Below are 13458 nucleotides of genomic sequence, written 5' to 3' on the forward strand. Positions count from 1 at the left end.
TTCAGGCCTCCCAGGTGTGTAGGAAACCACCTGTGGCTCATGTTATGGCTTGACCAGGCCTTCCTGTGTTTTCCTTCCAGGACAAAGAAGTGAATCTGGAGCAGGTCCACCGGCGCATGAACAGCCTAATGGATGAAGACATCGCTCACAAGCAGATCTCTCCCGCGTCCATCGAGCTCTCCGCCCTGGAGATGGGGGGCCTGGCTCCTGGCCAGGCCTTGGAGCCGACACGGGAGTACCAGAACACCCAGCTGTCAGTCAGCACCTTTCTGCCCGAGCAGAGCAGCCACAGCACCAGTCGGACACTCTCGGCAGGGCCTGGCAGCAACCTACCACTGCCGCTCAGCAGCTCGGCCACCATGCCCGCCATGCAGTGCAAACACCGGTCGCCCAATGGGGGGCTATTCCGCCAGAGCCCTGTGAAGACCCCCATCCCCATGTCCTTCCAGCCTGTGCCAGGAGGCATCCTTCCAGAGGCCTTGGACACCTCCCATGGCACCTCCATCTGATCGCGCCGCCTGCCCTCCTGCCCGCCCACCCGTCCACCTGACCAGCAGAGCTTTTTAATACAGACACAACACGACAGACCACACACACACATGCACACACACAAAGACTCTAACATTTTTCTTGTATATATGTGTAAATAATGACAGAATGGAGTGGGATAAAAGTGTATTTTGAATATTCCCAATTTTCGAAGTCAGTAAAAAAACCCTCAAAAACTGTATGAATGACTTTGTAAATTTTGTTCTATATGAATAAAAAGGCAAACTACTTGTGATCATTCTGAGGTGCCAAAGAAGCCCCCAGTTCCTGGGCCTTTCCGAGGGCAGGAAGGGTGATTAGGTCAAGAGCCCCTTCCTGCTGGGGGAGAAGGAAGATAGGAGCTAGTCGCTCTAGAAGAGCCTGGGGTGGCTTGCCGCTTTGTCACATGGCTGTCCCACCATGGGCCTCCCCTCGTTCCTTCTTCAGTACCCTTGGCAGGGAAAGGGTGAGTCCCGAGCTAACACTGGCCTGGCTCACTGGGTCACCCTGCATTAAGGTGATCAACTTCCCTATTCCCAGCAAATAAGGAAGCTCCCAGTCCTGGGCAGCTCTAGACCAGCTGGTCACCCTACTGTGTAGTCACAGGGTGCCATGGCATGCATCTTCTCCATGGTCGTGGGAGAAGCCCCCCACATTGAGACAATAGTCACTAAGGGCTCTCATGTGGACTTCCTGTAGTGTCTTCTTTTAGCCTTGTTTTGACTGTTTTTACCTAGTTAGAGAGATCAACAAGAGATAGCATGTGGGAGAAGGAGGGTAGGGTCCATTCTTGCCTCAGAGAGGCTGAGTAGACGTGGACTGGGGCCTGGTGATGAGGTCCATGGGGATAGGGAGATGTAAGGTGTGATCATGTAACAGATGAGCTGGTGGGACCTGAGGCCAGGTAGAGGGAGAGTTTCTCCTTAGGTGTGGGACCCATGGTGCCAGGCGAGAGAGGAAAGCGCGGTCACAGACAAGAAGGTCGCAGCACTGTGGTTTCAGATAAAAGGATGGTGTTGAGGGGAGCGGGGACGGTGCCCAGTGAGTGGGACTCGTGTTCTAGGTGATGCTGTCATGACGCCGGGGAGCAGACAAAGGGACAAAGGGAATCTTGGCCCTTTCTTAGGTGTGAGGCAACAGCATTGCTTTGTGTGGTGTGGAAACAAGTGACTCTTGTCCTTCGGGAAAGTCACCTGTGGCCCAGGGAGTAAAGGGATGTCTCTGAGTGTGAAGCCAAGCAGGCAGCCATCCAAACAGTGCCAGAACCCAGTGGGAGCCTTCGCCTCTGGTTTACTACCTTCTCCAGCTCAGAATCCCTCAAGCACTGACGCAGCCCACAAATGGGTCCTCCCCGCAGAAAGCATCTTCTCTGTGATTTCAGGCCTATTTCTGAGCTGGAAACTCTGTTTCTTAAGGCTAGAACAGCCTAACTGTCCAGCCTCCTCCATTGCCGTTTCTGAGGCAATTAAACTATAGAACCAGAGAGAGAGCCATTAGAGGCAGAATCATTCAAGCTATCTGAACTATATTGCTTCAGCTCCTCCCCGTCTGAAGGCAAGCTCTCCTAATCTGTCAGAGTGGAGAACACAGCCCACACCTGGCTCCCAGAGAGGGTGGGGCCCCTTCTCCAGTCATTATTAGGGGGGTGGAAGTGTGGGTCTGTGGTTGTGGAGCAAAAAAATTCCTATTGATCGCCTCTTCTATTGCCTTGTAGAGTTACTGGGGAGATGTATTTATGAGGGTGATAACTAGCCCAGGATTGATTCCTTTCCTAAAGTCCCCAGTGGCATGATTGAGCAAAAAGGAACGGCTGCATCTAAGAGTCGGCTAAAGCACCCCCGGGAGGAGGAGTGTGTTTATAATTACGCTATTTATCTCTGGATGTGGAGAACGGCCTGATGTGAGTGCTACTGAGGGGACCCACCGACACTTCTCCAATCAGAGCCCGCGGATCCTGGAGCAGGGAGTGCAGGGAAGCTTGGGTGGGCAGCGATCCCAGGGAAGAGTGGGCTCTCCTGGTCTCCATCAGCAGTTTGTGGGGCCCTGCCGTGGGTGGTCAATTTTTCATATATATTACTCTATTTTTTTAATCAAACCCTGGTCTCACTGCCTTATCTCACACCCAAGTCTGTTTTTTTCCTGAGAGGACCTGTCTTCTAGGGTAGAATGTGGATGTCTTCTTGGACATCTTTGCTTAGAATGGGTGTCAGAAAGGGGAGAGGAAGAGAGTATGTGGAGTGTGTGTGTGTGCGAAAAAGAGAGAGGGTGTGAGAAAGAGTGTGTATATGTGTAAGAGTGTTTTGTGTAAGAAAGAATGTGTGTGTGCATGAGAGACAGAGATGGACAAAGAAAGTATGAGAGTATGTGTGCATGTGTGTGCATGTGTGTGAGAGTTTTGTGTGACAGACAATGTGCGTGTGAGTGAGAGACAGAGTGTGTGTGTGTGAAAGTCTGTATGAGTGAAAAAGGGTATTATGTGTATACGTGTGAGAGAGATAGTGTGCATGTGTGTCCGTGTATGCGTACATGTGTGAGAGAGTGAGAGTGTATGCGTGTGAGAGAGGCAGACAGACATAGTACGAGGGCAACCTTCTTTGAGGGAAAAGTATTTTGTTTATACCTTAACATCTCATGGTGTTCTCCACCATGTTTCTGTTATTTTATTTTTTAATTTCCTACTCCTGTTATGAGTGGAAATGACTGATATTCAAAGAAAGTTCTCTAGGAAAAAAAAATAAAAAATCTTCCCAACTCAGATTTCTGTGTCAGCTCAGAATGTATCTTTTTCATGCTTTGATCTTTGGATTTATAACTCTGTTTAGACTCTTCCATACATTTTAGGTATATTTTGTGCCTTCAGACACTGCAAATAATAATTAGCATTTGGATTAAAGATGTTTAATAATAAAACTTGATTCTGCTCCCTACCCTCTTATTCTCTGGGGTGAGGAAATGCCCCTGCTCGTCCGGGCACACTGCAGCCATGTGTGGAGCGCTGCCCATTGGCATGGAGAGTCACGGGGCACTCCCCTGACCCAGTGGGTCTCAGTGCTGCTGGGGGGTGGGGGGCATGCTCTCCCTGCCCAGTGTCTATCCAGAGTCCCTAACACAGACCAGGGGCAAGTATGAGAGACAGGCTGAGTAGCAATTCTAATTTGTGGTTAACTTAAAAGTGTCCTCTAACATTAAGTTCTTGGAAGACTCAGGAGAGCATTGGGCCAAAGCCCATAAAGAAGTGTCCACATGGTCTGGTGGAAAGAACATTCTGAGTAACGTTGTCTTTGTTCCTTCCCTCATCCGTATAATAACCCTGACCTCAGATAGCTTGCTTCACATATTTAGGCATCAGGACCAGGGGCTATCACTCTTTAAGGACCTATGGTTTGGCTGCCCAATACTTGGCTCTCAGGCCCTGTGGGTCCTGTCTGCAGCAAATGTTCCACAGGCTCCATCCTCCCCACCTGCCTAGGACGACTAGCCTGAGCCCTGTACACTGAGAAGCTCCTCAGCTCCACTGTTCGCATCACAGTAAAGATTCCTCCTCCAACTTCAGGCTCTTGTTAGCCTTGGGCTGAGAGGTTGGTTTGCTTTATCAAGATCACAGTTTCCAAGGACTGCAAGGAAGATGTCTACCCTTGCCCTTCTGCCCTCATTGCAGTTACTGCCCTCCAAAACTGGCAGTAACTCCTCAGACAGAGGGAGCATTACCAGACCATCTGAACAGACACAGACTTTTGGGTCTGGGCAGAAGTGGCTGCAGGGATGATCCCAAAGAGCTATGTTTTCTTAAGAAAGGTCCACCCCCTTCTTAAATTCTGAAGGCCCAGAAACTTGCCGAAGTAAAACTGGTTCCATACATAATTTTGTCTTTCAAGCACTGAAAAAGACCGAGAACATATAAAGGAAGAAAAGCTTGCTGGGCCTGAAGTCATAATGACCTGGAAGGGGTATTTAGTTCCTATTGCCTATGCCTTTTCATGTGATAATCATGGAGCTAGACAGTGTCCCCTGGGTAACCCCAGTCTTTGTGCATCCTCATGCCTCTCTCTTGTGCCTCTGCCTTTGTTGTCAGGATTTCACAGTCAACACTCTTGATTAAATCACCTTTCATTCCCATGAGTACATGCTCATGAATTAACACTTATGTCATAACAAAAGCCTTGTTTTGCGCTTCCAGCTTTGCCAACACAACATTAGATAAAAGCTAAAAAAATTTAAATGGCCTTTCTTTGCTGTGAACACAATACATGAGACTGTTTCTGCTCCTAATGTAATATTTTTGTATCTAAAACATTCTTTCAAATAGTTGCTTTAAATAAATAAGACTATGTTTGATTCTTATTATCCTCACAATTCATACCAGGAAGCTCCAGATAGATAACATGTTCCTGTGCCAATGACTTTAATTTTTGTGTTTTGTTTGTTGGTGTCTTTTTCCCTCTCAGTGGAATTTAGTCAGCAGAGGTTATTTATGAAAGAGGGGCACGTACTCCAAATAAATACAGTGCTCCAATAGGCACCAGTGGAAAGGAGGAAGGGAAAATTGTCAATAACCTTACCCCGTACCCCCAGCTTTCCATTCTCTCGCTCTGAACTTAACACTGGGCTCCAAGCTCTGGAGAGAGGAGAGGTTTCTCCACAGCAAGAAGCATACCAGCTACAGACCTTTGCCATGGCCAAGATCTGGAGAAGCGGTGCTCCGGGCAGGCAGGTCCCCAATGGGACTCACAGAGAACTCAGCTGCTAGCAGATTCAAGCAAAGAGTTGCTAAGGGCAACCGGGTGCCCGATACCAAAGAAAATAAACATATTAAGACTTACTGGTGCACAAAATGAATGCCCACAGGCATACATCAACACACGCGTGCACGCGTGTGCGCACACACACACACACCCTCCTGTGCAAACATGGCGGTCCTTACAGCACAGTTGCCTTCTTAGGCACACACATGCAGAGCTGAAAGACCCGCAGCAGGGCACGGGTCCTGTGCATCAGATCTGAGGAAGAGAATCCAGGGAGAGAAGAGGCTGTCTCCCTGCCTGCATGCCAGTGCATAGTTTCAAGGCTACAGTTGGTCAGAGTGGCAGACACACCTCCTAAGGTGGCCTGTCTCCTGCCCACTTCCCCAGGGTGCACAACGAACCCCTCTTCCTCACCTGAGTCCTTGTTCTGAAATCCTCCTGATTTTCAACCAGAATCCTGGCATGTGCAAAGAAGTCCCAAGCATTCTCCAAGGCATCCTATTTGTTTCAGAACAAGAATATGCATAACCATAGAAGCTACCATTCATTGACCAGCTATCGTGTTCCAGAGCCTGTACTTTATAAAAATGCCCTTTATATAAATGCTCTCTCTTTCAGGTCAGCCTTATAAGGTAGAAATCACTATTCAAATTTTATCCATAGACAAGCTGAGACTCTAATAGGTGTGATCCCAAAACTGGTAAATGACACTCCCTCATCCGGTCTGCAGGATTCCAAAGCACATGCACCTGCTAAGCCTGCTGGCTCCCCCTCAGTGGGGAGCATGTCTGCTGTGCCTCAGTCATGGGCCCCTGCTGGCCTCCTCTGTCCCTAGGCTCTGTGGCTCCAACCCACCAGGTCCTCAGCCTCCACTCTTATTGCCTTCTCTCTGGTGGCCTCCAGCCTGTCAGTGAGTATCAGCTTGTACACACCATTTGTGGCTGTGGTAAGCCTGGACTAATGGTGTCATTCCTTATCACAGCATCCAGGCCGGGGTTCTGCTCCCCTGAAGCTTCCTTCAGACAGGCAGGAGTGGCTGGTCAGCCAGATTCACTCCAGAGACAGGTTTGCTCTTCTGAGGGTATCTCTTACCCTTGTCTCTCCTAAGAGCATCCTCTTCTTCCACACAAGGTACACTGTGTGTCAGTCAGCGGAAGCTCTAGATCTGACTCTTGTTCAAATGAGCTTTAGAATTCTCCCTGAGATAAGAAATTCCCCCCACCATGAGATCCCTGGATAGACCTTGGAGGTACCTTTGAACACCCTAAATTGTTTACAAAATGCTGGGTGCTTATGAGTGTGTGCATTTTCCTAGAATGAGCTCCATATCTCCCAATATGTTCTTAAAATGCTCAAATAACAGCTCTAAGCCACTGCCCTTGGGAGAAGGAAATCAAGCAAACCTCTGTGTCCCATTCTGCCAACATTAGTGTTCAGTGAAACCCCATTTCAGTACCCACCAGGAAGCTCTGAGGAGGAAAATAGTTACACAACAGTAGCCAGAGGGACCAGTGTGGGAAATGAACCGCTGGCAGGGCCTTGGGGCTTTGACCCAGAGTTGGGGTGGTCCTACTGGGCACATCAGGGACCACTGGCTACAGGGGCGATGATAATGCCCTGGTCCTGCTCAGGGAGGTGGTCAAAGCAAGGCAAAGGAACGGATATTGGAAGCTGCAGAGACTTGGTTTGGATCCTAATTCTGGCACTTACTAGCTCTGACATCTTGAGCACATTGTTTTACTTCTTTGAAGCTCACTTCTTCACTCATAAATTGATGACATTGATACCTACCTTGTCTTTTGTGAGAATCTCCTGGGTAGTAGTCATGATGATAGCTCGGAGTTATTGAGTGTGTACTATGTGCTTTCTGGGTATCATTTCATTTGCTTCTACTACTATTCTGTACTTCTGCTAATGAGGAGCATGAGACTCAGGGACGTCCAGCGTCTGCTTAAATGGTAAAGAGGAGGGCTAGAAGTCCAGGCAATCTGAGTCCAGAGCTGTGCTTCTAGCCATGACCCAGTATCACCACTTTAAAATATGCAGTGTCAGCACAGTGCCTGGGCGCACTTGGTGCCTGGGGCACAGCAGTGCTTGTTTTGTTCTCCAAGGCCTGGCTCCTAGTGGGAGAAGGGACTGGTGGGAACTTGTGCCCCTTTGACCTCAAGCTAGACAAATGCTGAGTGTGAGTAAAATAGGTAAAAGTTGTTTTTTAATTTTGGCTCTGGATTTTCCAGCTGTGTGACCTTGGATTCATGATGGTGGGAATTAACCCACAGAGCTACCTGTGCCCCAGGATTGCTAGAATCAGCTTTCCCCGTTCATGAGCTCTTCTCTTGTGACATCTGAACCTTTTATGGAGCCTACACAGATCCCAAAGCCAGGACTGACTCATGACCAGCAAGTGCATGCTTACCTTTGTCTCATAGATGTCAAATGACTCTTTTTCTACTTTAAGGTGGGGATGAGAGAGCTTCTATGGAAGGTAGCATAACCTAGTGGTCATGAACCTCAGGTACAAACTGAGAGCCAGACAGACCTAGCTTAAAACTGGTCTTTGCCCTTCACTAGGTAAGTATCCTTGGTCCCATCACTACTATCTCTGAGCCTCTATTACCTCACCTTTAGAATGGGCACCACAGTACATCTGTGATAACGTAGGTAAAGCACCCACACAGGCGGACTCACACATGGGAACTCTTGGGGGTGATAAGCATACCTAGAGCATCCCACCTACCTCTCAGAGTCAGATACTCAGCCTCTGAGCTTAACCACCCCCTTGCCCATTGCATCCACATGCAGACCTCTTCCTTCCAGCTTGGAAAGAAGGTGGAGTTGCCAGCTAGGGCCTAGGAAAGCAATATTTCCATTTCTGTCCCTAGAACTGGGATTCTTCCTGTGGGTCTCATACCTGTCCCACTGGTCGCCCAATGGTGCTGGCAGCCCTCACTTCAGTTCTGAAACCCAGTCAGGTAATAATTCTGATTGTTCCCAGAAAACAAATGAAAGGCAGCCTGGCTCGCCTGGAGAGGAATGGTTTGATTGTGAGCTGTTCAGCCAGTGCCCTCTTAGTTCCCTCCTCCCTAGCCTATAACAAAATGCAGAGGATAAGAAGCAGGTCAGGGAGGCAGTGCTTCCAACACTGGTAGATGTGCTGAGTAGGAATAATCTGAGGGATGAGGGTTATGGCTATTTAATTCTGTAAAACCCCAGGCCCTCGGGGATTCTCAGGGGTGCTGTCCCTTTGCATGTGAGGTAGGACCGATTTCCTTGTATTTTGTGGAAAAAAAATGGGGTAAATTTAGGGTGACAAGAGGGATGTGTCCTGAGATTATTTAATACTCACTCTGCCTGTGCCTGCTTTTCATCTTCTGCCTGTACCTTTGGCCTGAAGCCCCCAGTAGTGGCTGGCTCTTCCTTAGTGAGGGACTCATCATGTGGACAAGCTCAGTTATCTCAAGTGGAAGGTGCTTCCTGCATTCAGGAGAAACATGTTGGAGAAGGCTGCTCTATCAGTAAGGATCCTGCCCAGCCAAGGAGTACCTAAGGTGTGGCAGGTGGGGGCATGCCCTGGGCACCACTTGAGCAGGGGCGCTAATGAGCAGTTTCTATTGGCCATCATGGTTTCCATGGCCGACTGTGAGAGATCACTCAGCAATTTAAAACTAATTGCCATAGGCACTGTTTTTCATAGATAGACCCATTCTGCCCACAAGAAAGAGATGACACATTGATAATGAGGAATTGTAGGAGAGGGACTATTCATAATGGCATAGGAGGTGAAGGGAACCGCAGGATAGTGGATAAGACTGGACTGAAAACAGCACTGTGTCCTTAGCACTCAAACATTGAAAGGGCGGTAGGAGGGAGCGTGTATTCTAACTGGGACAAAGGATGTGTGGGAAGGGCTCTAGGGATAGAGCTTTCTCATGGTGAGCCCACAAGGGGGAGTCATAATCTGAACTCCCTGTTCCCGTCCTCTACCCAGAGGCCAATCCAAACAGCAGAGAGCTAGGAACCCACTGGTGGTGTTCACACTGACCAGGATTCCTGGACACAGGATAAGGATGAGAAGGATGGCGAATGCGCATGGGGGACGAGAGGAACATGTGGAAGTGATATAGCATAGCTGGATCCAGAGGGGAAGAAGAGAGGACTCACACGAATTGTGTGTCTTCCATGTCCTAGGAGAATTAACTAATTTGTTCCCTGGAAAATTAAGACATCCCCTATTGATAAAGGAGATTGAGACTCAGAGCAATTTAGTGGCTTGCTCAAGTGGTTTGACTAGAATGACAGCTTAAATAAGATCTGTGCTTTTGCCACCCTGGGTGGCCCCATATGTTTAGAAGATGGAGATGCGTCAAGGAGAGGGTCTTCAGCTCCCACATCTATAAGCCTACACGATGAGAGTGGCAATCTCATCTCAAAGGACAAAATAAGAAGACTTGGAATAAAAAACCTAGTGCCAGCACCAGTGGCTAGCACATAGGTGCTCCATCAGTGATGAGTATCCTTAGTGTAGGAAATATGGTCTCAGGGAGCACAACTACAAGGGCCCTATGTATTTTTAGGTTTTAAATTAAAACGTGCTTAAAGATTAATTATTTATTTAATATGTTTTATTTCATTTCAATGGAGCCCTAGTGGCACAGTGGTTAAGAGCTCGGTTGCTAACCAAAAGGTTAGCAGTTTAAACCTACTAGCTGCTCCTTGGAAACCCTATGGGTCAGTTCTACTCAGTCCTATAGGGTGGCTATGAGTCAGAATAGGCTCGACTTTGATGGGTATTTCATTTTCATGTTTATTCATATTTTTATATTTATTTTAATAAAATAATTTCTTTAATTTTATGTATTAAAATTTTAATTAAAAAAAATTTTAAATATACACTTTTTAAAATTATAAAATACATGAAGAAAGGTGCAGAAATCATACACATGCAGCTCAGTTCATTTCAACCAGGTGAGCACTCCTGCGCAGCCACCAGCCAAAAGGCCGGGAGGTTTCCAGCCCTCTGGGGGCCCCTCTTGCACACCTTCCATTCAACCCCTGTGGAATTCATAAATGTAACAGCTCTTACAAATGTTACAGCCATTGATTAATTTCACCTGTTTCAAAATATGTATCATTAGAAGCAAGCTTTCTTATTTTGTCTGCCTTTTTTCACTCAACATTGGCTTTTGACGTTTATCTACATTTCTGCTATGAAGTTCATTTTCACCACTGTAGAGTTATTTCATTGTATGGACATTCCAGAATTTATGCATTTGGTTGTTGATAGACTTTTGTTTTGTTTTCATTTTGGGTTATTACGAGTAGTACTCTCAGTGACATTTTTTGTACCTGCTTTTCTGTGGATTTATGCATATCTTTCTGTTGGATGGCTGGCCATAGGTATGCATATTTTCTGCTCTATGTACATACCGCTGAAAAGTTTTCAAAACCAGTTGTACGGTTACCTGAGATGTGGGCGTTACTATTGTTCCATATCTTCACTAACATTGCTGTTGGCAGGCGGTTTAATTTTAGCCATTCTAGTGGGAGTGCAGCACACCTCACTGTGATTTTAATTTGCATTTTCCTGATGACTAGTGTGCTGGGGCCTTTTGCATATGCTTCTTCAGATACCCACTTTTGTGAAGTGCCTCTTTTTGCACGCCTTGGTTTGCCTTTCACTCTCTAAGTGGTGTGCTTTAATGAACAGAAGTTCTTAATTTAAATACAGGTTCATGTGTCAAATTTTCCCTTATCCTCAGTGCTCTGTGTATTCTGTCTCTGAGAGCTTTGCCTAACCCAGGTCATGAAGGTACTCCCGTAGGTTTTCTTCTGGAGGGTTTTTTGTTTGCCCTTCATACTTACATCCACAATCCACCTGGAGTTGATTTTTGAGTATCATGTGAGATAGAAGTTACATTTTTTTTAAATATGGATATCCAATTATTCCAGCACCATTCACAGAAAAAAAAGCCCACTTTCCACTGCAGCAATATCAGCTTCATTATCAATCAAGTGACCTACATGTGCTACCTGTGTTCCTATTTTTTTCCACTAATCTATTTGTGCACTAATACCACAGTGTCTCAAATACTGTAGCTTTGTAATCTGTCTTGATATCTGGTAATGTAAGTCAGATCTTTGCATTTCCTCACAGATTTTAGAAGCAGCTTTTTAATTTTCACAAAAATTCTGTGGATTTTGATTGAAACTGCATGAAATTCGTAGATAATTTTGGGGAAACTGAACACCTTTCTATTCGTTAACTTACATTTTTTTCTGTGTCCTTAACTTTACAATGTGTCTTTTGTAAGCACACGAAGGTTACGTGTGTGTTATCTAGTATGGTAATTTTTATCTTTAATTAACCCATTTACATTCAGTGTAATCACTGATGTATTTAGGTTTATAGCTATAATCTTACTTTTCTTCATATTTGCCTACTTGTTCTATATTAATCACCACATTTTTTGCCTTCTTAGTATTTAAAAAAGTGCTTTATTACTCTGTATCTTCTCTCTGCCAGCTTGTTGATTATATATTCTTGTGTTCTGCCATGGTTTAAAGGAATTGCCCTAGAGATACAAACATATAGGTTTACCATACCCAAGGCAATGCCAAGACCTTAAAACAATAATTCTACTTTAATTTTCTTTCACCCTTTATGGATACCCAATTTTCCAGCCCCATTCATAGACATAAAAGTCCCTTTTCCACCACAGCAATATCAACTTCATTAGCAATCAGTGTGTGTGCTGCCCTGTTTTCATATTTTGTTCCATTGACTGATTTGTCTATATTTGCACTAATACCATGCTGTCTTAAATACTGTAGCTTTGTAATGTCTTTTATTTTAATTCTTTGTAATCTGTCATTTATTTTAATTCTACATGTATTTCAATACAATATGAAATTACTATGATATACAGTCAGGAATTGTTTTGGTTTCTCAACATATTTGTTTTTTCTATGTCTTTTCATCTCTTCCTCTATGTTTCTGTTATTGTCAAATGTTACTTTTCTTCTGCCTACAAAATTTTCTCAAAAATTTATTTTGGAGGAGGCAGGGCCAAGATGGCTGACTAGGTAGAAGCTACCTCGGATCCCTCTTGCAACAAAGACTCAGAAAAACAAGTGGATTGATGACATACGTGACAATCTACGAACACTGACCATCAAACACAGATCTAAAGAGTTGACCTGAGTGACAGGTGAGCGAAAAGCTGCATCCTGAAGCAGTTACTGCCTCTGGAACTGGTGTCCAGCACCACAGCCTTGAGCTCTCGTGGTTCCCTGGTGCCAAGTGGCAGGGCTGATTGCAGCTTGCTGAGGAGGGGCAGGCATGGGACACAGCCCTAATCCCTAGCCCCCTGGGGTAACCTCGGTAGAGACTCAGCCAGTGAAAGCAGGCTGCACACTGATGGGGCTAACAAGAGAATGAGCAACCACAGGGAAGCGGCAACTGTTTTCGGAGCCTGGAGCCAGCGTCCCAGTCAGAAAACCTTGGCGCCGGGCTTTGGACTGGGTGCAGGGGAGCTGAGCATGGCTTCTTGAGACGGCACAAACACGGGATGCAGCTCTAGCCCTGTGAAGTGACCTCAGGGGAAGCCCAGCCAGTGCATGCAGGCAGTGCAGCAACGCAGCTGACAGGAGGAGAAGTCACCAGGAGGCAAAGACTGGTTTTGGAGCCTGGAGTGTGGCATTCCAGCTGAGGAACCTTGGTGCTGGGCTTTGGACTGGGAGCGGAGGAACCGGCCATGGCTTCTGAGACAGCACAAGCACAGGACGTGGGCCTGACCCTCGGGGGCAATCTCAACCCAGCCAGAGCATGCAGGCTACAAGCCCCATGGGAATCTCAGATAAAACAGTCATGACCAAGCAAGATAAGTAACTTTGTCTATATTCCTGGGTGCTACTCTCTCCTATCTATCTGGTCCCTCCCCTCCCTTCCCAGGCAGCTTCATTAACATTGGAATTTCCTGGAAGTGCTCTGCAGTTTTTTTGTTTGTTTGTTTTGTTTTTTCCTAACCCATTCTCCTGGCCTAAGAGAAGCAGCTACTAAAAACCCAGGGACCAAAAATCCTTCCCTGACTTCCTGAAATTGGACTAAAAGTACAGAACAAGCTCCAGCCAAGCATATGAGATCCACAGTCTTGGGCTTTCATCCCTACAGGGAACAAGGTGGCTATTA

General features: G+C 46.3%; 1 protein-coding gene across 1 annotated transcript in view; it reads left to right on the top strand.

Annotated features, from left to right (window-relative positions):
- Positions 1-509, top strand: part of GRID1 (glutamate ionotropic receptor delta type subunit 1) — a 984507-nt gene extending 983998 nt beyond the window's left edge. Inside the window, exon 16 of the mRNA XM_049894341.1 lies at positions 81-509. Within this exon, the coding sequence (XP_049750298.1) occupies positions 81-509 (429 nt within the window). The remainder of the gene's footprint in view (positions 1-80) is intronic.
- Positions 510-13458: the final 12949 nt, after the last annotated feature.

Source organism: Elephas maximus, chromosome 8, assembly GCF_024166365.1.
Source record: "Elephas maximus indicus isolate mEleMax1 chromosome 8, mEleMax1 primary haplotype, whole genome shotgun sequence".
In the NCBI taxonomy this organism is placed as follows: domain Eukaryota; kingdom Metazoa; phylum Chordata; class Mammalia; order Proboscidea; family Elephantidae; genus Elephas; species Elephas maximus.